Below are 26,893 nucleotides of genomic sequence, written 5' to 3'. Positions count from 1 at the left end.
ATGGCCAGTTGAGCTGTTGCAGAAAAGTTCTGTGGCCACCCACAGTCACTTGTAACTTGCTCAAGAGCCAGGCTGGTGGCTGAGACTGAGTGCTTTTCATCCTGGGAGCTTTAATTCTTTGCAGCTGTGCTCCAGTTTGTGGTGCTCACCTCTGGATTGGTTCTCAGCAATTGTAAAGGGATGATTTCCTCATCACCTGAAGCAATTCTTGGTGCCACCATCCATCCCTCCAGGTCTTCATGAGTTTGGTTACCTTTACAAGGGACAGCAGGTCACAGACTGGTGAGAAAAAGTGCTACTATTCCTGGGTGGAGTAGGGGAGTATTTAGCATGGAAAAGGATGAGAATGTCTTGTTATGAAATTATTTCCTAGATCTTTTCTTCCTTGGAGAATCTGTAAAAGCAGATCTTGTTTGGGAATGAGTGCAGCAAATCAGAGTTGTGCAAATGGAAGGGATGGTTTAAAGAAACCCTGGGGATAACTGAGCATGGCCTGATAGGAAAACTCATCACCTTTCTGGGACTTAATCTAAAGGAATTAATCTAAAGGAACTGAGCATGGTCTGATAGAAAAACCCATCACCTTTCTGGGAATTAATCTAAAGGATTTCTGGAGTGTGAGGTCCTGATGCAGCTCCTGACAATGTCTCTTGCCAATGTTTTGCTGCAGTTTTGTGTTACAAGTTTTGATGATTTGGACTTGCACCAGTGTTGTGTTGAAATAAATATACTCTGCATGTGATTTGGATGTTTCACAAATATTTTTAATTGAGCAATTATTTTTACATATGTTTATGGATTGAAAGTCCAAATACAGTGCCTCTTGGCTAACCCCATTCTGTTCCATCCATAATCCTTTAGAAACTCAGAGCTGTTTGGATTCAGCACCTGCTGCCTCACCTGCTTCATCCACTTTCCCTGATGCTCTTCTGAGCAGAAAAAGAAACTGAGTTAAAACTCCAGGCCCACTTGTGCTTATTTCAGAGACAAAGAACATCTTGACTTGACACTTGTGGAGGGCAGAGAGCAAAGCTCTGCTGGCCTGGGCTGGATCCCAACATCCCATCTCTGAGGGTGACAGCGACTTGCTTGTAGCTGGTGTTCCCTTGGGATGAACCTGCTGAGCAGGAAGGTGCTGGGGACTCCCTGAGCTGGAGCTCACACCAGAGCCAAAGTGCTGAAGAGCCCTGCTTGCTGCACCAACCTCCCATGGATCTGTCTAATCCCAGATGTGCTGAGGGTTTCTGGGCTGGCACCTTGTCCTGCAGCAAAGGGTCTCTCTCTCAATCATTTTAAGCACAGACCACAATGATGGCTTTTGTGAACTCCACTTTCTTGTCCTGCAAGGACAGGGGAGGTGACATTCTTTGTTTTTCAGGGTCATTTACATCCTCATGGCCACCTCTTGCACATCTTTGTTGTCTCCTGTTGTCCCTTGCTCCTGCAGTCTGGATTTCCCACACTGCCCATTTCCCACATTTGTGTATTTTTCAGATCTAGTTCATATTACTGGAATATGAGCTAACTGGATGTGGATATGCTGCGGCTTCAGCTGTTCTGATCTGAGTTTCCTTCCTAACAGTCTTTGACATTTTCACTTTGATAGGGCAAGAGGAAATGGCCTCAAGCTGTACCAAGGCATGTTTAATTTGGATGTCTGGAAGAATTTAATCATTGAAAGCATTGTCAGAATTTAATCATTGAAACCACTGTCATTGGGAGGTGGTGGAGCCCCATTCCTGGGGGTGTCCAAGGAATTGCTCTGGGCTCAGTGACAAGGTGGGCATTGGGCACAGGTTGGACTCAATGACCCAGCTCTTTTCCAACTGAAATGATTTTGAGATTCCATGATAACTGCACTGAGCTGCTTTTGGCACATGCGCCATAATCCTGATGTGTCTGTCTTGAAGAGCTGGTTGTGAGCTCATTGCTGTCGTGGTCAGATGCTCAGCTGATTGACCACACTTCCTCTATTCAGTTCCCTTAAGGCAAAACTCTCTTCCTGCTTTTGCCTTCACATTTGGATAATGAACTTACTGCCATGTTAATAGAAGGAAAAGCCCCAGTAAAGACTGCTGTATTTCTATGTCTGTTTCTAAAGGGGAATGAAAACATGAAAGGTTTCATTTGTCCCCCAGTTTAGTTTGTACAGTCCGTACTGGATAAGCATTCTTGGGGAATAACAAAGCTGTGAGTTGCCAGGGTTGTAGTGCCTGAAGTCATGTTTCTCTCTGAAACAGATATTTTCTGTATTGCACAACTCACAGGGCTTCAACTGCAAAATGTTAGCAGTAATGGGAAATATCTGTGGTGCATCAATAAATGAGTATTCTGTGGGACTGGCTGCCAGCATCTGGCTGTGCCTCATGGAAGAAAAATACCTCTAGAGAAGACTGAAGGTCAGTGTTGGAGGAAATGGTCCTCAGAGAGCACCAGTTACATCAAATGGAGTTGGAAAATTTAATAAAACTGTGCCAAAGGGAAGAGTCAGACTTTGGCATGAAAGAGTCAGTTTAGAACAACTAGAATTTGTTTGGACAAATAACTTCAAGTCATCTTTGTGTTGGGTGGGGAAGAGAAGCTATGCTCAGATAAGGAAGTCCTTGCTTGCAAACCAAAAAAACCCCACTGATGTTTCAGAAATGATGCTGCCACCTGCAAGATCCTTTTACACCATGAGCTGAAATTGCTCCATAGCTGGAATGGAGACCTCAACAGCAGCATGGTCCAGGTGGGAGGACCAGGTGTGAGCAAAGCAGAGAGGGAAAAACAGAGCTGCAAAGGGAATTTCCTTTTGGTTTTATTGCCTTGCCTCAAGCAGTGGAACCACTCTGCAGAGTGTCTGTAGGGGAACTGCACTGCAGAGAACTCACAAAATCTCTGCATTGTTGGGTGTTCCCCAACTCACTCCCATCTGCAACAGCCACCAAAAGCCTTGGGTGGTTAACACCTTCTATCTCCTCAGTGTGCAGGAAATACAATAAAGTCACAGGCCTTCTCCTTTTGGAGAAAGAAAAAGGGTTCAAAATCTCCAGATTCCTGGTCCAGTGCAATCTGTAGAGTAGGGGAGCACAAGGCAAGCCCAGTGATGTCAAGGTGCCAGATGTCAATAGCATTAAACCCCGTGTATGTTTAACTTCTGGAACACGCACATGAAAAGTGAAACACTGGTTCTTCCTTTCCAGCTGGAAGCATCATCCCAGGCCAGTATGAAAACCCACTGTGTCAAAGAGCTCTCATGTGAGACTTCATAGGAAGTAGATGTGAATTCCCTGATCTCTCGTGCCAGGACTGAAATAATTTCCTGAGAATAACATCCAGATGATGGATCCACCTTACTATAAATGGCTGAATTAAGGGCAGAAGAGTTACATGCAAAGCATGAATCATACAAGGAAGAGTACTGAAGGAGGTAACTTCACTGTTAATTTCATTTCCCTTTACCCTGACCATCTGTGTGTATTCTTCTCTGGTTTTGCATAGAGCAGTAGACTGTAGCATGTGAACAGTCTGTTTCAGCCTCATGAGATCTTGCAAATTTCTTCTCTGAGATACTGTGATTGCCTTCTACTGCTCCTGCTTAATTTTGAAGGCTTTAATTCCCCCTGGCAGGTTTGCTTGGTGCTGCTGAGCAGCACACTTGGCTTTTTGCTGGCCTGCAGCAGGAAACCTGCAAGGGAGCAGGGGTGGAAAAACTCCTGGGTTTTGTGCTGGGAGAAATTGTTTAACAATTTATTTCACACTCAGCTCCTGGGGGTGTGGCTTTGGCTTCTGAGCTGCTGCTGGGACTAGGATTGAATATCAGGGCCAGCAGGATTAAAACTCTGGATGGCATCTGAGCTTGTTCTCCTGGTTTGCTGTTTGAGCCATGCTCCCTCCCCTCAGTGAGCAATCTGCTCCCTAGATTGTACCAGATGTGTTTGGGAAAGATGTCTCCTACCATGTTTTTGTTGCATTTTGGATTTTGTTATTCTCTGGGCAACCCCTGGATTTAAATTCCTCAGAGGGCATTTGAGCTGCCCTGAGATACCAAGGAAAACATCAGCTAAGTCATTCATTGTCTTTTGATTTTTCAGGTGTGCTCTTTGCTTTAGGGCAATAACACAACTGTTTGTGTCTGCATCAGTGAACATGCTCTGCAATTCCTTTGGCTCAGGAATGCCCAAATCCATAGAATCTGCATCCTAGAGATGGAGACAAGAATGTGAACAAGTTGCTTGGCTTCTAGAGAGAAATTGGCTGAGGAGGCAGTGAAGTACCTGTCAGGCACACTGACCTAGGAGCAGGTTGGGGACTTACTAACTATCCTGGTGGCAGCATTCCCCTCTGAATCCCAAAGCTGGTTTTGCTTTAGCAAAGGATAAACTGGAATGCAGGAAGGGCAGGATGCTCCAGATCTCACTGAGATCTTCACCTGGGAGCTGGGATGTGCTGCTGGGTGACCTTGGCTTTTAGGCCTGCAGGCCTCTTGGGTGTTGCAGACTCAGAAAAAGGACATACAACCGGATGTAAACATACAAATTTCCCAGTCTACCAACCTTCACTGTCCAATACATGGTCCCAAGGGAACTTGTAGCTGGTTATTTCCAGGGTCTGGACTGCTGGAAGGGAATAAGACTAAAATAAGTGGTCTGGGAGCCAGCAGAGCTGTTGCTGTTCCTCTTCTGAGTCATGTTCTTTGTCTAATGAAAGACAAATGGGGAGAGCTTGACAACTTAAAGATGATTTTGCTCTACTTGAGTATTTCCCCTTGCAAAAGGAAGATCCCATCCTACTGCTGCAGGCAGCTCTGTGTTTGCTTGGCTCTGGCAGGGCAGGGATGTGCAGAAAAGCAGTGATTTTCAGCTGGCTGAGGGTGAGTGAATCCCTTTGTGCTGGGGTTGAAAGGACTGCAGCACTGTTGTCTCAGACCTGTGAATCTTTTGGTGAGATCCAGTCCTCTACAGGAGCCAGATGATGAGGCTCTAAAAACAAATCTAAATTTGGGGTATCAGTCATTCAGAGCTGCCCCATCCTGTCTCACATTGGAGTGCTGAAAGGATTTTCTCATTGCTGTTTCTCCCATTCAGCTGCTTGTAACTCACTTCAAGCTGGAAGTGCTTTTGATTATGGTCCCAAATGTACAACCGCAACTTTTCCAGAGATTGAAAAATTACCTCCAGGCCATTTCTGTGTGAGACATCACTACATCAGCAGCTTTTATGAGCTGGGGCAGGTCATGGCAGCAAGACACTTACTTGTATTTGGATTTTTCCTGTATTAGCTGTCTGGGTTCAGCTTTGTTGTGGCTGCATCTATCACACCCAGTCAGGGGACAGTAATAAAGCAAAGAGAACAAATACTCTGCACTAAACCTTGTCTATGCAGTTCAAAATACAACAAATAGAGGAAGGAGGATGAGGCTGATTGTAAATATTCCTCAGTAGTAACTTTTCCAAGGAGTGCTCAAATGAGGCCATTGACTGTCACAGGCTCTAAGGAAAAGTAGAGAGATTGAATTTTCCTCTTGTCAGAGCGAGCAGACTCATAGAAGTAGGAACAATTGTTGTTATTTCCAACATCAATTTGTTTGGAAATAAAATCACAGAACTGTGTGAGAAGGGTGTGTTGGAAAGGGGCGAGTCAGGATGGCCAAGACACAGCTCTTGGTGCTGGGCATGGAGGAGAGAGCTGTTTCTGCCCAATCAGATGATGTGGCAACGACCCAGGCTGTAAATCTCCCCTGCAGCCATAAACTCAAAGATAAGCTTGTGCTTATGTTGCAACAGAAAGCAAACTCTGAAAAGAAAAACAACTGGAGTGCTTGATGAGGAAGAGAAAATTAATTGTTTTTTTTTCTGGAGCTCCTTGGCCCTGAGGGAGTCAGAGGGCTGGGCTGGGACCCCCCAGTGGTGCCATTTATCAGCAGCTTGGTGCCACCTCTGCCTGGCACAGTGTCACTTCTGGCCTTGTCCTTGTGATTTCCGGTGAGCCCGTGGGTAGGCTGCCTCTCTGTCTGTGTGTCTGTCCATGAGTCTGTCTGACTGCGCTGCAGGATGGCTGCTTTGGGCTCCAGTGCATAAACCCTTGTGGACTTGCTGGCTGTAGGGCAAATCTGCAAGTAGGAGGAGATTATTCCAAAGGGCATTAGGCCCCCTCTACACATCCCTGTGTCTTAGGACAAGATGGCCAGAGAAATATCAAATTTCTTTAAGATGATTTTGAAGGAAGCTTTGTGTCTCCTTTTACGGGCTGCTCAGAGGACTCTTCTTAAAATCTTAAGATCACACACAAAGAATTCACAGAATCACTGGGTTGGAAAAGACCTTCAAGATCGAGTCCAACCCAGCCCCAACACTTCACCTAAACCCTGGCACCCAATGCCACATCCAGGCTTTGTTAAACACACCCAGGGATGGGGACTCCACCACCTCCCTGGGCACTTTATCGCCCTTTCTGTAAAAGAATTTTCCTCATATCCAGCCCTTGGTGCAGCTTGAGACTGTGGAAGATTAGTTAATGCATGTCAAGGCATGCTATTGTGTGGTAATAAAGAAGTCAGAGTGCTGGCAGGTGAAAAATTTAATACAGCACCAGTTTTTCAGCTGAGGAGGTGTTTTACAGCCCACTGTATATCTCAATATGCCACTGGGGTTTATAAGATGTTAAACCACAGCTTTTCTAGGGGTTAGGGGAAAGAGCAGGGAAATGATCCATTAAAACTTATACATTTATGTCACCACTGAAGAACATTTATAAGAACACCAAGCTGTTACCTTAAAAGAAACTTAGAGAAGGGTTAGACATTTGTCTGTCAGTCAGAAACCCTGGGTACCACATCTGCCACACAGTGGGGATCCCTGGCAGGGGGGGCTGGGGGAGGATGCTGTGGGCTCTGCCTACCCATGAGATGCTGCAGAGAATTTCAGGCTTTCTGTGCTGACAGGCACTGACCCCTAAGAGAACACTGCATTGACCTGAGGCTGTGGAGAAGCTTCCAAAATGGAATGACAGAACTGGGATTGTGGGTGTGGAGTTTGAATAGAAGTGTGTGATATCACAGGGTGAAAACTCAGAGTTTAAATTTTAGAATATAATAATATGTATAAAGCAAGATGGAGGTTTTAGGGTGGAGGCTGGTCCTCCCTCTCCACCTTCTTCTCCATGGGTTTGGGTGGTTTTGTGTAATTGGATAAAAAAGTCCCCATTGTGGGCCATGGGTGGTTGATTATTGGGTTAAAAGTAAAAATAATTGAGGTGTCATTTCTTAATTGGACAGCTTATCCTTGAAAGGCCTTGTAGAAAGAGATATAAGCCTCCATTTTTAGCTTGTTAGAGAGAAGTGCTGTAGAACTCATGGTTTGTGAGACTGTGACATAAATAAGAACTAATAAACATCTGAATGCAAACAAGAAATCCCAACCGTGACAGAAATAAGAAAAAATTCAAGAGCTACCCTAGAAAGTTTATAATTATCTGTGGTGTTCACAGATGCCCTCTGAACAGAGAAGCTGTGAGTCAAGTAGAGAAGAAGGAAAGCTGTGCCTGTGTTGTGTTGAAGTAAAATGCAATATGGAGATTGTTTACCCAAAGTGAGGATGTTTTGTTCCCTTGGCCTGTCAGGGCCAGGTGTGTGTGTGTCAGACTGGCACGGGACAGAGATGAGTGCAGTTCTGAGCAGTTGTGAGCAAGGGTGAGTGCATGGCAGATTCAGTTTAGATTAAATGCACATAGCATAGTACAATAAAGTAATTCTTTAGCCTTGTGATGATGGAGTCAGATGCATCATTCTCTCTCCCCTTTGTCTGAGTCATCTTTGATTTACAATAATTATCCAGCATCCATTTGCAGAAGGCAGTTTCCTCCACTTGCCTTTGGGCCGTGCTCAGCTGATTTTTGATTTGAAGGGAGAGGGGATGGGGTAGAAAGTAGAAAAGCCTGAGCCAAATCCTCAAGGAGTGTTAGAAAGGAGGCAGCACCTGGAGTAAAGCTCAGGGTAGGTAGGGGGAAGTAGATGTGAGACTACTGGGGAGTGATGTTAATTCAACTCTGAATGTGAACATTACCTGGGGTCTCAAATATTCTCTTTTTGATGCCCTGAGCCTGGCACATGAGTGTAATGGCAGCCAAATGTCCTGGTGTTGGCTGGAGCTTCTTTTTAATAACCATCTGCAGCCAAATTGCTGCTCTGGTGATGCAGAAACCTCAGGGGACTGCACTTGTGCATTTGGGAAAACCCTGCCTGACAACAGCTTCCTTGTATGAGCAGCTCTTGGGTGTTACACAGGTTTTTGACTGGGGAATTACTTGATCAGTTGAATTATAAAATCGTTTTTGTGATCCTGCCTTCAGTGCCATAAAAATGTATGGCCCTAGTTATATTTCAACCATAAATTACTCCATGCACATGATTAGCAAGGAAATCCCTTGAAAACATGATAGTGGAGGTTCTGAAGGTGAGATTTGGAAAGCAAATACTACATAATGTTTTTGCTTTGTCTCATGGGCTCAAACACCTGGTATTTCAGGAGAACAGAAATTTCCTTATGTCCTCTTTAGCTTTAGGGAAACAAAGATTTGTTAAGGTCACAACGGGTTTTTTTTTCAGGGATAATCAAAGAAAATATGGGTCCCATCCTGGATTTAATTTACAGCTTTCTCTTTGATGATCCTTCTCTTTTATTTAAGGAACAGTTGTAACAGCTGGCTTTGGTATTGTGCAGTAAGTAAACAACTTGTTCTGATAAATTGTTTTAGTTTCCTATCACAGAAGGCTTTGAATCTTGTTTTGAACTGTGATGGGACTGCTTTGTCCAAAATACTGTTGGCTCACAGAATGACAGAATAGTCAGAGTTGGAAGGGTCTCTTAAATGAATAGCCCATTTGGGATCAACCCCAAAATCTTGGCATCATTAGCACCTGCTCTGACAACTCAGGTTGTGTCTCTGTAAAACCAGAGAGGTTTTGGATCTTTGCTTCTGTGTATTCTGATCTCTGGGATGCTGCTGGGTACTGACTGTGCCATAGCAATCAAAACCAGCTCCTTTGGACATGCACAGTGGGGGCACAAATGCTTGGAAAAGGGGGCTGCTTCTCCTAAAAAGGCATCAAAGCATTTTGAGGTCAGAGGGTCACAACAGCAGATGCAAATCTGGTTTGGCACTCTTGGAAGAGAGTGTTCTAGTAAATGCCTGCCTTTTAGAGGAAGCTAATTTCCAGCTTTTGCTGAGGCTTTGGAGCATTGCCACAGCCACTGGAGCTGTCAGTGTGTACTTCCTGCAAGACAATTGTTGGTTGCATTCTATACAGTAATTTTCCAAACTCTGGTATTGGAATTTGGAAAAACAAAAACAATACTCAGCGATGGAAGGAAGAGAGGTGCTTTATTCACACATGCTGTCTCTTCAGACAGGATTATTTTTTCAGGGTGATTCAGACAATATCTGCAGCTCTAAAGAGGTCAACAATGAAACGGAGCACAAGCACAAATAATGCACGATCTCATCTTGTCGGGAGAGCAGCTTCTTGGCACGCTTCAAAATAACTCTCCCACTACTTAAATAAAACAAAAAAAAATTATGAGAGAAAATGCCTAATACTGGGGAAGGTGATTGGATCATCCTGCAGTGAATGAATGAGGGAATTTTGGGTGGCTACACAGCTGCTGGGCCTGGCACAAGCTCCTGCTCTGTGTGCACAGCACAGGCCTGGTGGGCAGCTGCTGAGTTGGGCCTTGTTGCCTTGTGATGTTCAAAATCACCTTAATTTCTCCATCCATCCATCCATCCATCCATCCATCCATCCATCCATCCATCCATCCATCCATCCATCCATCCATCCATCCATCCATCCATCCAGTTGTGCTGTCAGGTAGTTTTGCTGAGGAAATGTTGTGATACCAAGATGATGCTGGCTCATCCAGCACCCTGTGGATTTCTGGAGCAGGGGATAGCACCTGGGGGACATCAGACCATTTCCATGTTCATCAGAAGGAAAGCTGGTGGAGTGTCTGTGCCCTGGCAATGGGGTCCTGCCCAGCACAGCTGCCCTGCAGCCCTGGGAGCTATCGAGGCTGAGGATTCCAGACCTGCAGGGAGCCTACAAGGGGCATGGAGAGGGACCTTTTGCAAGCACTGTGACAGGGCAAGGGGGAATGGCTTCAGACTATGGAGTAGCTTTGGATGAGAGATTAGGAGGAAGTTGTTTTGCTCTGAGGATGGTGAGGCCACAAGTTTCCCAGAGAAGCTGTGGCTGCCCCATCTTCTGGAAGTGTCCAAGGCCAGGCTGGATGGGATTCTGAACAACCTGGTCTAGTGGAATGTGTCCCTACGGGGTGGGACTGGATCTTTACTGACACCTCTGAGTTCCCTTCCACCCCAATTCTGTGATTCTGTGATTTACCTTGTGCCCAGAGCATGAGGGCATCCCTGAGCTGTGCTCCCCCATGGCACACTGAGTGTGTCCCCATGGGACACTCCTGCTCCTGTAGCAGAGGAGGCTCACCCCTGTGGCTTCATCTCTCTTACTGACCATGGCCTTGAAGTCAAAGAAGTTTGGTCAAATGTTGGACTTCATAATTTTGGAACCTTAATGATTTAAGATTCCAAAACCTTTTCCAAACTTAATGATTCTATGATTCTAAGCAAAAGATCAAAATTGTCTACAGTCCATCTATCCTTGGAGTTAAGAAGTTAATCTCTTCTCATTCCTGTCCTTGGTTTCTCTTCTGCCTCCAGGAAGAGGAGACTTCCTTATGAGGTGTCCATGGGGGCTCAGCACGAGCTCTTTCTGCCTGAAACACCTTGGGTCGCTGTTGATTTCTTCTGCAGTAATTCATAGGTGCCAAGGTAAGAGACATGGTTTCTCACAGTAACTTCTCACTCTTCTGAGCAAAGTCGAATGTGTATGCTCAGGTTTGTAGGGTAACCTTTTAACCAACGTCAGAAAACAACTTTATCTTTTCTTGTGGCGCCTGACTGGTGAACGGCTTGGCAATAAAAGAACTATGACCCTGCAATGGCTGTCACGAACCATTGGGGTTACCCTTTTTATCTTCCATAAATTACCTCATGATCTGTTTTCTTAATATATCACATTGCCAGGGGAATTCCTCATCACCATGAAAGTGGAGATAAGTGAGATTTGGAAGCCAAAGTCATGGACAAAGCACACTGAGAGTAACAGTCTAATGGGACAAAAACTGTTAAAGCTGAGTCCTGGGAAAGGAAAGATCTCTGTGCTGCCTTATTACTTTCAATTTCCCAGAACATGAAATAAGATATACAAGATGTTACAGTTCCTTGAAACAAAAAGGAATAGAAGCCCAAACCACTTCTTGTAATCATGAATATAGCTAAGAAAAACTGAGGTTCTTCTTTGTTCATAGTGTTTGACTTTCATATCTTCTGGTTCATTTGTCGTGTTGAGTTTCTGGGTAAAATTCTGGTTAAAGCTAACATTGGTGTTCTGGGCTGAAAATTCTGGATTCAGCTAGAAGGGATTTTGTGCTGTCACGAAGGATCAAAATATAAAATTCCTTGGCCATAGGAGAAAGTTCTTGTTGGAGGTTCTCTCTTTTGGAAGTTGAAATGAAGCATTGTTCAGGAGTGGAGTTTGTGGGATTATCGCAATATAAATACAATCTAATTAACAAGAAGGAGAAGCTCCTTACCGAAGACATGAATTACTAATATTTTTTTCTATTTATCACACAGTTTATAGTCAAAGGATGCAGTGCAAACTCCGTGCAAACTAAAACTTCTCCAAGATGTTTTTGGGTACACATGATCTTTGCCTGTTCCTGATAATTCTAAATTAGCCAGCATGTGTTACCCCTGAATTTCTGCTCTATGCTTGCAGAAAGCAGATGTTTGAGGAAGTTGGTATCACTCAGAGAGAAAACTGAAAGTGGAAAAATCACATTATGGCAGAGCCAGAGGAGCTCAATGTTGTATCTCTGAGGAAGAGGTGAATCTGAAACAACTCTTGTGTGGTTTGGTATTACCAAATCCTGTTCTTGGAGACTAACCCTTTCTGTGAAAATGAATCAAGACAAAAGAAAAATGAAAATTTTGAGTCATATTCCCAGCATATTGCTCTCTTCAGAGGTGCCAGCTTGCACTAGAGCAGCTGCTATTTAGGTTGGCTGGGTTTGAGTGAAGGCTTCAGTCCTTTCAGCAATTCTTCAAACCAAGCAATCTTCTGGGAGCCTCAGACCCCCCAGATTGTGGTTTAACTGCTGCATTTCATAACTGCAGCTCGTTTCCTTGTGGTAATTCACATCTCATGTTACAACACACTGAGGGAGTGCTGGTTGAGCAGCCCAGCCCGTGGCACGCAGTGAGACTCTGCTGCCAGGGGGTGTTTTAGGGTGAGGATTTGTTGGAGGCTGGTTGGGATTAGCACAACATGTTTGTTTGGAGCATGACCCTGCTGTGAGGTCACTGCCAGACTGTGCTGAGTGCCAGGGCACTGGAGGGAAAATACTGCAGACCTGGGGTTTGTACAAGAATGACCACATCACCTTGTGGGGGTCATTCCTGGGTAATGATTAACCACCTCAGGCGTTTCCTTTGCCAATATTCCACTTCTCTAGAGATGTAAAAACCTCATCTGTATGCTGGTGTTCCTTCTGGGCCAGGGCAGGGTGACAAGGACACAGGTAATAGGGAAACAAGGAGTTTTGTTGTGGGTTTTGTTTTGTCTTGTTTGGTTTTGGCTGTGTTTGTTGTAGTGGTAGTTTGGGTTTCTCTTTGAGGAAATGTCTCCAGTTTAATGTTCCTGAACCTGAAACATGAAAGTAAAATGACAGACTGATAGATAGATATGAATGATAGATAAAATGTCCCACTTTTGGAGCATTTTTTTAACACACAGCTGCTGCCCTGAGCTGGGACTGTGAGAGCAAATCCCAAATTCACTGGAGGGGCAGTGTGGATGTGCAGCACAGGGATTAAATTGAAAGCTGATCAGTTCTGCATGATGTCTGCTAAATAAACCCCTGAAACTGAGTTTCCCTAAGGGTCAGCCTCCACATCTTCCACTACAAGGGCACAGGTGCTGCAGTGCTCAGCAAACACCAGGCACGTGAATCCTTCCAGAAACTCTCCTTTTCTGAGGAGCAAAATTTGCAAGCAGAAACTCCTTGTCTGGACTTTCTGGGTTGTAGATCATGTGATAAAAAATAGGGACAAAGTGTAAGAGGAGTGGCATAGTGAAAGAGTGAACTGTGAACTGGAGAGAAAGCATTGCCATTATTAGATCCAGGTAAGTTCCTGCAGTTCCAGCATTCCTGCAAATTCCACCCGTTCCTGGACTCACAGCAGTGTGGACTTACCTGGCTTGCATTGCTCTGTGATACTGTAACCTGTGAATCGAAAGTGAAAATGCAGACTCTTGCAAGATGAGTTGCATTTAAAGATGGGAGGAGCCAGTGAAATGATTTTTTCTCTGTGATCCCATTGACTTCTGCTTTCCTCTGGAAGAGGAGCTCAATGAACTTGGATCTGGCAAGGCTGCTCAGGCACTTGGAGAAGGGAAGAGGCACGAGGACTTAGACACAAACAGCTTCTGAGGTACTGTCTTCCTCTTTAGAGGGTCCTGTCTTCCACCCTGTTCTCTTACAAATTCTTGCTTTCTTGTTTTGAAGTAAACATTCAGAAGCAGGCACTGAGATGTCTGTGGCAGGAGGGAAATTCTCAGTGTGCTGCACATTTTCTGCACAGGGGAGAACATGTATTGCTGGTGATCTTTGTGACTAAATAATATCACATTTGCAGCCCAGACTGGCGACTTCCAGAGAGCTCTGTGTGAACTCACACTGATTGTAGGAATGCAGAAACCCAACAGCTTCCTCTTGGTGCATTTGTATAATAGTGTGAGTGACCTCAGAAATAATAGAATAAATGTATTAACAACATTTTCCTGTTAATGTAATTTCTGAATAGTTTTTCCCATGCCCATTAACCTTTTTTTCCTCATAGCTCCTTAGCATGTCTTGCTAATATCTTCTTTTCCAAAAGTTCCATCCTGTCATGTTTGCAAATAAGAGAGAATTTGTCAGAAGGGTTGCAGGAGAAATCCCTGCAGCTCTTCTTTTCAAGGAGCTGACTGTGCATTTCCACAAGTCCAGCCTGACTAATGAACAATCCAGCCTGGCAGCTCTGGGTTCAGAATGAAACGAGACAGAACCAAAATACAAAGCATCAGTGGTTTTAAAATAGAAGAAGTTAAACCAGTGAAACACTTCATTCTACTTAATGTACTGCCGGCAGTAAAAAAAATGTTGCCAATGTTTTATAATGCTGTGGAAAATTTTTTTCAGAGCAGGTAGAGGAAAGCCAAAGTGTGCTTTACACTTAATATTTTTTGCAGAGATTTCTCAGCTCAACCACAATGTCCTGCTGGTTGCTCTCTCTGCTATGGCTTGTTGTAACTGTGGATACAAACTGCAATCATACACTCAGGAAAGAGCTGCTTTATCTCCTCACATGATTTTGTATTGTTTTGTTTATTTGTCTTTGTCACGAAGGCTTGTTGACAGTGGAATACAACAGACCAGTAAGGGAAATGTGATAAGGAAAGTGATACCAAAATTCTCTTATGTAAATACTTCTCCTCTTCTGGGAAAGAACTTAGAGTAGAGAATAAAATCTGTAGGATCTTCTGAAGTTCCTTGAGTTTCATTCTGTTGCTGCCTTACTTCCTTTAATAGTACTATTTTCTCCAAGCTGACTGCAACTCAAGCCTTTCCCACAGGACCCTTTAGGGTGCCACATAAATATTTTAGAAATTATGATGTCTTGTTCCACCATGTTCTGACTATAAAACCCACAGACTAAATTTCTCCTGAAGCTGTAGAGCCCAGGGGATGTGGCTGGAAGAGGAGTGAGAAAATGCAGTGTTTACAGCTCGAGAACAGCACTGGATTTTGTGTGCCCATGAATGTTCTTAATGTCTGCTTGGAGAGGGGATGTTACCCCTGTTAGGGGATGTTAGCATGTGAACCCTGGGGCAGCAGCTCTGCTCTGCTGTCTCCTGGGGATGTTGGAGGGACTCTGCTTTGGTCACTTTGGGGGTCCCCACTCAGCTGTGACAGAGGCAGAAAGCCTGGGGACACACACTGGAGAGGCAGCGACCTGGTTTAACTTGTGCTGAAGTAGGAGGAAACATGGGTCAGAGTATTCCAGGTTATCAGATTTTAACTTTGAGAGAAAACTTTTGCTCTGCTGAAAGTGATGTTATGGCATTGGAGACTGAATTTCGCCCTTCTCTTGGCAAACACTGGAGTTATTGTCTTGTGTTTGTTATGATGCTATGGGGAGAAGGAAAATCCTGAGAGTTTCAGGTAGTGCTGTTCCCTCAAAGAGATCCTTTCAAAAACAAAACCAAAGGACCTTGTTAGGGCTCTGCAGATTTCCTGTCAAATCCTCTTTCTCCTGCTGGTGATCTCAGGTGGGTCAGGTCTGCCCTGGGTGTGAGTGGCTGGTGTTTGCTGAAGGAAATTCAGCCCTTCCTGTTTGTTCCTTTATTCACCTACTGCTTGTTCCTTATCTACTTTTAGGGTCTGGCTTTACTTTGTTACAGCTCTGTAGAAAACCTCAGAAGCTCTGCTAAGTGAAAGTTTGTATTACTTAGAAAAAGAAAGGGAAACATGCAAAAAAACCTGAATGGAAAATGTTTTGTCTGTCCAAAGAATGTGTTTCACTTTACATTTGAGTATTTTATTGATGTAAGCTTAAAACTGCTGGCAGGAGCTGGCCAAGACAGCTGGAGAGTCTCCAGATTTTAAGACAGATCAGTTGGGGTGAACAGAGATTTGGTGGATGGTGTTTTGGCTGTTGAAACTGAAGAGAAGAGGGGGAGAAGGAGGGAATGTCGCCAGAGAGAAGAGGAAGGGACATGTCCTTGACCCAGAATGTGGAGAGGGGCAAGACACAAGAGAGGGCCAAATAAATGAGGATACAAGATACAGACCTCACTGAAAACTACTGGGGAAGGCCCAAATCTTAACCTCTGGGCAAATAACTCTGCCAGATGTGCTGCAGCTGTTCTGTGCAGCAAATGTGCCCTGGGGTACAAATCCTCTGGAGGCATTTAAAAGACAGGAAGAGGTGGCACTTAGGGACATGATCTAAGTGGTGGATTTGGCAGTGCCCTGTTAACAGCTGGACTCGAGGATCTTTTCCAAACCTGATTCTGTGATTCCAAGGTTGATGTCAATCCCTTGGAACTCTGCTCATCTGCAGGGAAGGAGGGCCAGGAATTGTTAACTGTGCTTTGCAAAGCAGGAAATGGGAAAAAGGAATGTGTGAAATATGAATTATCAGGGGAAAAAAAAATTTAAAGGATGAATTTTTTATGGATGGGAAGAGGAAGATGAATTTTTTATGTATGAATTTTTTATGTAAGAGAAGAGATTGTTGTTAATACTTGGTGGGGGCAGAGGAAATCCTTGCAGGACTGTCAGGTGAGCGGGAGCTCTGTGCATGGAGTGCAAAGGTGGTGGTGGGAGAAGATGGATTGCTCCTTGGAGAGTGCAGTGCCAGGGGCCCAGCTCTGTCCAGCATTCCCTGGGTTTGCATCCTGCTCAGGGCTGATGTGGGAGCCTGAGGTGTCCCAGGTTTTATTCCACAGGAAATTTTGCAGCTGGTCTCAAGGACGGGGGCAGCACCTGCTGGAAGCTGGAAGGGCATGTCCTTGGGTTGTGTTGCTCCTGGCTCACCTGTTTCTGGGAAATGGGGTAGAATTCTCAGCAGATGTAGATCAGCATAGACCATATGAGATAAGCATTTATTAACTTCTGTTGAATGTGTAAGTAGGAATTAACATATAACTAATTTGGAAATTTCCTCAAAGTTCTTCTCAGGTTGTGGCAGCAAAAAAAGTTGTTTTTATGAAAGCTTTAGATGAAAAGCTCCCAGGAACAAAGCACTTTATGTTTTCCAGAGCTAGTCTGGTGAGGAAAGTTAGGTGAATTTTCTATAATTTTTTTTCCTTATTTGGTGAGTATTTTGCTAAAATATACATCACAAGTCGTGTTATTTAAATGAAAACTAACTTCTGACTAAATCCAAGGATGTTTTGAAAAGAAATACCAAGTTATTGTTTGTTTGTTCATTTGACTTGAACAAATATTTCCCATCAGATCTCCTAAATTAAAAATATAATTCGATTTGACAATAAATATTTAATCTTAGGCCAAGTGAAACATTAAATCAGCATAATCCATCTTCCTTAGTTATCTGGTGGGTTTTTGGAAACTTCAGCAAACTTTGGAGCTTGGAAACTCAACTTGGGAACATTTGGCAGCAAATCCAGCTGTTATTTGCTGCTCCTGCTGAGGGGTGTGTGCAGGAGGACATGGACACGGAGCCTCCTGCCCAGCAGGCTCAGGAGGGATTTCCCTCTCCCTGCAGAAGGATCTCGTGTCTCCTGCTGCTGTGCATGAGCCAGAGGTGGGAAGGGCTCTGAGTTTGGCCCTTATGGAGTGCAGTAGCAGCTGTGTGAGCAGTGTGAGGGTTCCACTGCCTTGCCCCCATCCCGTGACCTGGGCTGGAAGCTGCCGTCTGACATTTGTTATCTTTTTGTCTGGACACAGAGAGCAGAGACACTGGGTGCTAAGCGCTGCCTTGAATTCCCACAGGGAGAAGACTGAGGGGGGAGCCTGCCCTGGCACTGTGGAGGATCTGGGAGAGCTCCAGCCCTGCTGGAGCTCATCGCCCCGGGCAGCCCCATGGACTCTCCCCACCTCCTGCACATGGGGTTCCTGCTCCTGGCTCTTGCTGCTCCCCATCCAAGTGAGTCTCTGTGTTTGACCTCAGCACTTTTCCCTGCTCTTCCATAGCTCAAAACCTCTGTTAGGATAAATTCAGCTGTGCCCATTTAAAACCAAGACCACAAAACCTCTAAGGTGAGAAGAGAAATTAAGGAGGTGAAGGCTGATGTGTTTGACCTGTCCCTGTGGGAACCCAGGACATCCCTCTGGCTGGCCAGGATGGGCAGGACCCTGCCAGGGGGCTCAGAAACCCTGGCATGGAGCCCAAAACACCTGTGGGTTTGATTATGACCTGTGGAGCAAATTACCAACCTTTGATGAAGATCAGCAACCCACCACAGTTTAGGTAGAATAATAGTGAAGTTATCACAGGGTGGAAAAGTAGATTTTGGGGTTTCTGGAATGGGGGTTCAGGGGGGCAAGATGGAGGGAACTGGGCGTGTCCAGCCTTTCTCCTTCTTCTTGGCCTCCATCTTCTGCTGTGATGTTGGCACTTATCGTTTAGAGTAGAAGCTCACTGTCTAACACAGGTGATAGGTATTGGAAACTAATTGTAAACATTGTATATGTAGTTCTTAGCATAAAAAGATAACACCACCCCAGGGGCAAGCAAAGTGCCTTTGACTGTCTTGCTGAGCGGACCTCAGCAAGTCAGAAGGAAGAATTTTATAGATAAGAAACAATAAACAACCTTGAGAACAAGAATAGAAGAGTTCTGACTCCTTCTTCAACTGACGGGCTGGGAAAAGAGACTTTCTAACATCTCGGGGTCACTGTGACCAAAAGATCCCAAGATGTCCCAATCTCCTCTTTTGGGAGGGGTGACAGTCTGGGTCTGTCAGATGTCAGATGAGGTGAGCCCTCTCCCAAAGGACTGACTCTTTCCCGGGCAGGTCTGAGGGAGGGAACCTGGGACATTCACCCAGGGTGGGCAGTGTGGCAGCTCAGCTCTGAGCTTCAGTGGTCCTGGGATCTGGCAGTGTGTTGGAGGGACACCTGGTGGGATTGTGCCAAGGAGTTTGGGAAGGAAAGAGGACAAGAACAGCAAGAGAAACATCTTTCAACTCACCTCCCAAGCTGCCAACTTCCCAGTTAAAAAAACATTGGAAGTAGTGGGGGAATTCCATAATGTTTCTACCCCAAAAGTTGTCCTGTGAACTGGCCCCAGTACTGTATAAAATTTGCCCACTGGCAGACAATGTTTCCAAAGCCATGACTAAGCTTGTCCACCAAGACCCATCCTGTTCTCTAACAGTAAACATCCAGGGAGAAAACTGATGGAAATTTTTTTCTTTGTTTTTTTTTCTGATTTAGGTATTGCCATGTCCATTGCTGGCCCAGCTAGGTGGACACGAGGCAGCGCAGCTATGGAAATCTACCGCTGTAAGGACTGTGAAAGCTGCAAATGCAAGGATGGGATAATTGATTTTAACAACTTTATAAGAATCGCTGAAATACAGCACAAGAAAAACACTATTCCAGGTGTAACAGTTGAGTTGATGGCCAATGAATCGCACATCACTGTTTGCTTTGAGCAAGCAAATTTCTGTCCTGAAGAAATTTATGGCATCTCGGATCAAAATGAGCCACCAATACTCTCGTGTGGCATCCTGAATTCTGGAGGTATGCTTGCTGGGAACTTGGTTATTAACTGCTGGAAAATATATTTCTGGGAGGAAACTCTATGTGGGCAGACAGGAAGGCTTATGAATGACTAAACTGGAATGATTGGGTTTCTTCTGTGCGAAAAAGTCATAAAGTAATTCACAAAAGTAATTCAGCTCTTTCAGGTCAAACACTGCTTAAAACGACACTAGGAGAGATTCAGATAAACACGTTACTGTGATTTATAAAGATACATTTTTATTTTAGGGTTTTTTGGCAACAGCAATTCCCATGGTGAAATTCTGTGCCACACTGCAATGTGTGAATCCCACCTGCTTCAGCCAGAACACACCCGCAGCCAGGTCCAGCCTCAGGAGCTGCTCTGTGCTGCTCTTCTGTCCAGTTCAATAAACACCCAGGAGCATCTTTCCAGCCTCCTCACAAAACTGCCAAAATCAGGAATTCGCACACCTGTCAGTACATGAAGCAAGCGGATCCATGAGAGCAAAACTTCATGTTGGCTCAGGTTGCAGGGCTTTTATTTAGCCTAATCTAATAGGCTTTTATTGAGCCTAATCATTCCTCTTGTATTTAATTTCTGGCCACCATAAGCCATTTCTCTCCTGTATTTATGCTCATCACTGCAAAATATCTGCGTGCTGTCACTACAGTGTAAAACTTTGGTGACACTGCAGTATTCACAGTGAAATCTGGAAATTGCTGTAGACAGGAATGTCTGTATCCCCTAAGAAGGGAAGGAGTGGGTGTGTAGGTGAAGGCAGGAGGGAGTTTTCCAGATTCTCTTTGAAGAAGAATAAACTCTACAATGGCACAGTGGGATGAAGAGTTGGTAGGAGATGCACTCCAGGATCTTAGAGATTCACTTAGCTACTACTAGAGATTTACAACAAGACACTTGGTTGCTCCTCTTCTTTGATTCCTGAGGGTAAAAGGCAGCTGCATTTTTTTTTTTTTTTTGTTGCATAAAGGTAATGATAAGATTTTTATCAATGTTTTGTTGTTCTTAACTGCCTGTGAAAACTTTCTTATCTTCTTGAAATATTTCCATTTTTGATTCCCAGAACAACTCCTCAGCTTTGGTGAGAAGGAAATCCAATGACAGTGGTTGATTTGGCCTGTTAGGGAATGAAACATCTCCAGCTCATAACAATCATAGCAATCTCCAACATTTTGTGCAACATGATCCACTTTTTTAATCTATTAACCTCTTCAACATCTTTAGCCCTTCACTGAAGATCTTCTACATGATCCATATTTATAATCAAAACTTTTTTTACCTTTCATATTTCTCAGAAAACGGAGGAGGCAACATCAATACTGAGGACAAGACTGTTTGCTGTGAAGCAGAGGCAGATGTCTGGCGACACAACCCTGACCTGAAGTGCTACATTAAGAAGTCCCATCCAAAACACAAGTCCCATCCAAAACACAGGTCCCATCCAAAACATGATGCACTGCCAGTTGCAGTTCCTGGTGAGGGAATTCTCGGTTAATCTCTTCTTGTGTTGGCCTTTTGCTTTGAGAGGGGCTTGTCCAGACAGCTTGATGTGAACAGAGTTTACATGGGCAGGGAGATGTCCTTACATTCATAATTTGAATCCACACGCGCTGCAGCCAGCCAGTCCCAGCGTGTTCAAGGAACACCTGGTGGGATTGTGCCAAGGAGTTTGGGAAGGAAAGAGGACAAGAACAGAGGAGCTCAGCAAGAGAAACATCTTTCAACTCACCTCCCAAGCTGCCAGCTTCCCAGTTAAAAAAAACAGTGGAAGTAGTGGAGGAATTCCATAATGTTTCTACCCCAAAAGTTGTCCTGTGAACTGGCCCCAGTACTGTATAAAATTTGCCCACTGGCAGACAATGTTTCCAAAGCCTGACTAAGCTTGTCCACCAAGACCCATCCTGTTCTCTAACAGTAAACATCCAGGGAGAAAACTGATGGAAATTTTTTTTTCTTTGTTTTTTTTTCTGATTTAGGTATTGCCGTGTCTACTGCTGGCCCAGCTAGGTGGACACGAGGCAGCGCAGCTATGGAAATCTACCGCTGTAAGGACTGTGAAAGCTGCAAATGCAAGGATGGGATAATTGATTTTAACAACTTTATAAGAATCGCTGAAATACAGCACAAGAAAAACACTATTCCAGGTGTAACAGTTGAGTTGATGGCCAAGGAATCACACATCACTGTTTGCTTTGAGCAAGCAAATTTCTGTCCTGAAGAAATTTATGGCATCTCGGATGAAACTGAGCCACCAAAACACTGGTGTGGCATCCTGAATTCTGGAGGTATGCTTGCTGGGAACCTGGTTATTAACTGCTGGAAAACATATTTCTGGGAGGAAACTGAACTGTTCTCTATGCGGGCAGACAGCAAGGCTTATGAATGACTAAACTGGAATGATTGGGTTTCTTCTGTGCGAAAAAGTCATAAAGTAATTCACAAAAGTAATTCAGCTCTTTCAGGTCAAACACTGCTTAAAACGACACTAGGAGAGATTCAGATAAACACATGTTACTGTGATTTATAAAGATACATTTTTATTTTAGGGTTTTTTGGCAACAGCAATTCCCATGGTGAAATTCTGTGCCACACTGCAATGTGTGAATCTCACCTGGTTCAGCCAGAACAAACCCGCAGCCAGGTCCAGCCTCAGGAGCTGCTCTGTGCTGCTCTTCTGTCCAATTCAATAAACACCCAGGAGCATCTTTCCAGCCTCCTCACAAAACTGCCAAAATCAGGAATTCACACACCTGTCAGTACATGAAGCAAGTGGCTCCATGAGGGCAAAATTTCATGTTGGCTCAGGTTGCAGGGCATTTATTTAGCCTAATCTAATAGGCTTTTATTGAGCCTAATCATTCCTCTTGTATTTAATTTCTGGCCACCATAAGCCATTTCTCTCCTGTATTTATGCTCATCACTGCAAAATATCTGCGTGCTGTCACTACAGTGTAAAACTTTGGTGACACTGCAGTATATTCACAGTGAAATCTGGAAATTGCTGTAGACAGGGATGTCTGTATCCCCTAAGAAGGGAAGGAGTGGATGTGTAGGTGAAGGCAGGAGGGAGTTTTCCAGATTCTCTTTGAAGAAGAATAAACTCTACAATGGCACAGTGGGATGAAGAGTTGGTAGGAGATGCACTCCAGGATCTTAGAGATTCACTTAGCTACTACTAGAGATTTACAACAAGACACTTGGTTGTTCCTCTTCTTTGGTTCCTGTGGGTAAAAGGCAACTGCAAAAATTTTTAGTATATTTTTATTGCATAAAGGTAATGATAAGATTTTTATCAATGTTTTTTTATTCTTAACTGCCTGTGAACACTTTCTTACCTTCTTGAAATATTTCCATTTTTGATTCCCAGAACAACTCCTCAGCTTTGGTGAGAAGGAAATCTAATGACAGTGGTTGATTTGGCCTGTTAGGGAATGAAACATCTCCAGCTCGTAGCAATCATAGCAATGTCCAACATTTTGTGCAACATGATCCACTTTTTTAATCTATTAACCTCTTCAACATCTTTAGCCCTTCACTGAAGATCTTCTACATGATCCATATTTATCATCAAAACTTTTTTTACCTTTCATATTTCTCAGAAAACGGAGGAGGTAACATCAGTACTGAGTACAAGACTGTTTGCTGTGAAGCAGAGGCAGATGTCTGGCGACACAACCCTGACCTGAAGTGCTACATTCAGGAGTCACATCCAAAACACGCTGCACTGGCAGGTGCCATTCCTGGTGAGGGAATTCTCAGTTAATCTCTTCTTGTGTTGGCCTTTTGCTTTGAGAGGGGCTTGCCCAGACAGCTTGATGTGAATAGAGTTTACATGGGCAGGGATGTCCTGTACATTCATAATTTGAATCCACACATGCTGCAGCCAGCCAGTCTCAGAAACTTTGCCTTGGCAAATGGACATGGCCAGTCCTGGACAGAGATGAATACAGGCTCAAGTTCCTGTAATTACATAGTGACAGACACAGGGGTGCTGAGGGAAGGGGGTACATGATGGGTGTGCGACAAGGTCCCAAGAATTGACCTTATCTGTAAGTGCTAAATGAGGACATTTGTCAACTAAAGGTGACATTTATATATTCAAATTTCTTTCATGGTAGATACCTATGTCATCTTCCTTAGGTCATGGACAAAAAGGTTTTTAAAAACCAGTCAAAGTGGATTTCCTTATTTGAGCGCTTCATCAAGGATGGGTCTCACCACTTGTTGGTTATTTCAGATAAGGTTGATGTTCAAAAGTATCTGTTGTGGTGGGGTGACAAGAATTTGCTTTGACTGTTGATAAAGTGAGCATTATGCCAGGTACCTTCTGTAAAACATGATGAGCCAGAGGGTCTTTTATCTCTCATTCATCAGTTCCTTCTCTCTTTATCAGATGGGGCCAGTTCCTCTGTGTGGTGCTTACGAGGCAGCTCATGGCTTAGCACTCCTGCTTGCTTCACTTGGATGCTCTGTTTTCTTCTACTCTGCAGGTAATCCTGAATTTCTCACCAGCAAAAAGAGCAGCCTTGGCATCTTGCTGTCATTCCTGTTTGTTGGGGTTTGCACAGGATGGGGCACCATGTATTACGTCTTGCGGCTGCGGCGTCGCCAAGGTACAGTCTGACAAATTGTGTGTTGCCCGTGGGTCCCATACCTGGAAGGGGGAAAAGCATAAAGGGTTTTCCTCCTGGATCTCATCTCCATTGTGCTGTTCCTGCAGTTCTTAATGATGTTCACTGGGCTGGCAGAAAAAAACAAAGAAAAAAAAATTTCCATCAGTTTTCTCCCTGGATGTTTACTGTTAGAAACCAAGATGGGTATTGGTGGACAAGCTTAGTCAGGCTTTGGAAACATTGTCTGCCAGTGGGCAAATTTTATACAGTATTGGAGCCAGTTCCCAGGATAACTGAATGGCTGTCAGCCCAGTGAACATCATCAAGAACTGCAGGAACAGCACAGTGTCCATCACAGTGCCCATCCGGTGGCTTTGTTGTGAAAAATGAGCACAGAAGGAATTTCCTCACTGCTTCCTCCTGAAGCAAGGGGGAAGCACTGGCAGAGCCAAGGAATCACAGGGCTCAGCCTTCCCTCCTTGGGGCAGTCTCAGCATTGCTGTGCAGCTTCCCTGGCAGGGATGTGTCCCAGCCAGGACATCCAGGCATGGGCTGACAGGGCCTTCAGGAGAGTGGGTCCCTGTTCCAGCCCTGCCCGCTCCAGAGCCAGCCTTAATTTAAGAACAAGGATCTCCTAAATGTATCCAAGAGGGAAATCTGTTTTGCAAACCAATATGAAATGGCTCTGTGGACACTTCTTGAAGCTGCCATAATGGCTTTCCCCCTCCATCCTGTGTCCACCGGGTTTTTGGCACCTTGTGTATGCCTGAGGCTGGGCCTCCTCTCAGTTCCTGAACTAGTGCATCCCCTGGTGCTGGTTGTTTCTTTCTGAGAGCCAAAGGATTAAATTTCCAAGTCTGAATTTGTTTCAGGAGGAGCTGCACAGCCCAGCAAAGGCAGCACAAAACCAGTCTCACTGTTGTTACATCATTAGATTAATGGATATATTGGTGTGAGGGGTAAATAATTTACCAGTAATGACTGCCCTGAGGTCCTGCCCTGGGGTGCAATGTCCAGTGATGACTCAGGTCTGTCCTAGAGCCCCTCTAAGGCAGAAGTTGATGGGTCACAGCACCAGGGCAGGGTCACAGCAGAGCCCTGAAGCTGCCCCCTTGCTGGAGAAAGGGGTGGCTCAGAAGCAGATGGGAGAGGGGAGGTGCCTGGAGGACTTCACAAATTCAAGCATTTTATTTATAATTCTAACTGGAATCTACCAATTTCTTTGGTGGCCTCACAGATTATTTTTTTTTCAATTCTGCAGCTTCTAGGCAAGACAGAGAGGCTTCTGACAGAGAAAGGCTCACAGATAACCATCTACAACGGAGAGAACTTCTCTGCCAGCAGCATCCTCCTCTCTCATGATGTACAGCAACCAGCTAAACACAGACTCATTTTCCATGGGAACTGCTGCCCTTGTAATCCCAAATCGTCCTGTTTTCACAAAGGTAGCTTCACCACATCCACACCTTCTCCAAGCACTGTGACTCTTGTCCAGCTCCAGGCCTTTTGAGCAGCACAGGCAGCACCAGGAGCCCCCATCCTCCTCTCCTTGGCTTGGCTGCAGACAGCAGCACCCCAGGGTGTGTGGCTGACTCAGCAGCACTGAAACCAGCTGAATTCTCCCTGGGACAAAGTGGGAACAGCTCTGAAATACTTCCCATGCCCTCTGCATGGCTGTCACTTGGTAATGCCACAGCAGCACCCAGGTGTCTGTATTGTTTGAATTCTCAGGTCATCTCTGCATTCACCAAAGCCTTTTGCACCACAAGCTGGCTGGTAGGTTGAACTGGAAGAGTTTGGAAGAGATATTTGATGTTGCCCCCACCTGCAGGCTGAGGAACGACTGAGTGTTCCTGTGCAGGGCTGGGTGGGAGGCTGTGTCCAGCTCCCTCAGGAATGGCATGGGGTCACAGAGGTCCCCAGGCTGAGCAGAACTCTGGAATCAATCTTCCTGACAAATTAGGCAAGTTTAGACAGCATGAGATGAGTACAGCTCCTCAGGAATTCAGCTCCTCAGGAATCACTCTGGGTATTTGGTATCTTTAAATCATTCCCCATTCCCACCTGATTTGAATAAATCCTCAGCTTTTGCATAGGATCTAATTTACTATCAGGGCTGTTGAGCAAAAATCAGTGGCAGCACAAAGGGAGAAGCAGATCCCTAAAACAATGTGAACGTTTGCTGAATCACTGTCCTTTTGCCACACACACAGTTCTTGGTTCATTTCTGCTTTGACTGGATTTTGTTTGTTCCTTGTTTTTTCCTCAATGTGTCTCAACCATCCAGTCAGTAGCAGAGTGAACCTTGCCAACAAACTCTGTTGTGCTGATGCTTAATATCAAATCTGGATTTTACTGATCCCCTTGCTGGTGATGTTTTAAGAGATCTCCAACACTTTGAACAGGTAATTCCCATTTGACGCCTCTATTCCTTGCTATTCATTGTACAAATGTTTGTTTTCAGCTCCTTTGGTTACTGGGGTCATTGGAGAGCTCTTAGGGTCTCATTATACATTTGCATACCTTTGTTTCTCAATGTAGACCGGATTTACACCTTCTACAGTCATCTTTCAGAGAATCTGTATTATCCAGTTCCCTGATGTTAATAAATTCTTCTTAAAAAAAAAAAAAAAAGGTGTGTTTTCTTCTATTCTCTGCCACTTTTTCTTACCTTTGCATTCCTGATTTAGATCTGACACCAGCTCCAGTTATCAGACTGAGTTTACTGCAGCTTGTATTTTGAGAACTAATAGGATTATCCAGGGAATCTACAAAGAGAACTACATTTTCTGAGTGACAGAAACACTCTTGCCAAGGCCTTTGAAGCTTGGGAAGGTGCTGAGCTGCTCAGGTCACTGGGCATGAAAGGCACTGCAGGTGCCAGAGCAGCCAAGAAATGA

The 26,893-nt window shown here is 44.5% G+C and overlaps 1 protein-coding gene across 3 annotated transcripts; it reads left to right on the top strand.

Moving 5' to 3' along the window:
* The first annotated feature begins 10,738 nt into the window (after positions 1 to 10,738).
* LOC135455396 (uncharacterized) lies at positions 10,739 to 26,611 on the top strand. Of its 3 annotated transcripts, none has more exons than XM_064728558.1 (8): positions 10,739 to 10,827; positions 17,625 to 17,778; positions 19,071 to 19,379; positions 20,676 to 20,855; positions 21,357 to 21,665; positions 22,980 to 23,123; positions 23,871 to 23,993; positions 25,255 to 26,611. In XM_064728558.1, the coding sequence occupies exons 2-8, from the start codon at positions 17,715 to 17,717 to the stop codon at positions 25,353 to 25,355; spliced, it is 1,230 nt and encodes a 409-aa protein (XP_064584628.1). In that variant the 5' UTR covers positions 10,739 to 10,827; positions 17,625 to 17,714; the 3' UTR covers positions 25,356 to 26,611. The 3 variants fall into 3 exon arrangements, with proteins under 3 accessions (XP_064584628.1, XP_064584627.1, XP_064584626.1); XM_064728557.1 differs by lacking the exon at positions 10,739 to 10,827 and adding an exon at positions 12,574 to 12,641; XM_064728556.1 differs by lacking the exon at positions 10,739 to 10,827 and adding an exon at positions 13,441 to 13,554.
* The last annotated feature ends 282 nt before the right edge of the window (positions 26,612 to 26,893 follow it).

This window comes from Zonotrichia leucophrys, chromosome 18 (genome assembly GCF_028769735.1).
Source record: "Zonotrichia leucophrys gambelii isolate GWCS_2022_RI chromosome 18, RI_Zleu_2.0, whole genome shotgun sequence".
Lineage (NCBI taxonomy): Eukaryota > Metazoa > Chordata > Aves > Passeriformes > Passerellidae > Zonotrichia > Zonotrichia leucophrys.
The sequence above is the reverse complement of the archived record's forward strand: the minus strand, read 5'-3'. Positions and strand labels throughout refer to the sequence as shown.

Bases quoted from the DNA above. Each gene is read 5' to 3' on its own strand.
- LOC135455396 (XM_064728558.1), top strand. From the start codon at position 17,715: ATGGACTCTCCCCACCTCCTGCACATGGGGTTCCTGCTCCTGGCTCTT. The intron at 19,380-20,675 runs GTATGCTTGCTG...CATATTTCTCAG, and splicing joins TGGCATCCTGAATTCTGGAG to AAAACGGAGGAGGCAACATC. The intron at 23,994-25,254 runs GTACAGTCTGAC...TCAATTCTGCAG, and splicing joins GCGGCTGCGGCGTCGCCAAG to CTTCTAGGCAAGACAGAGAG.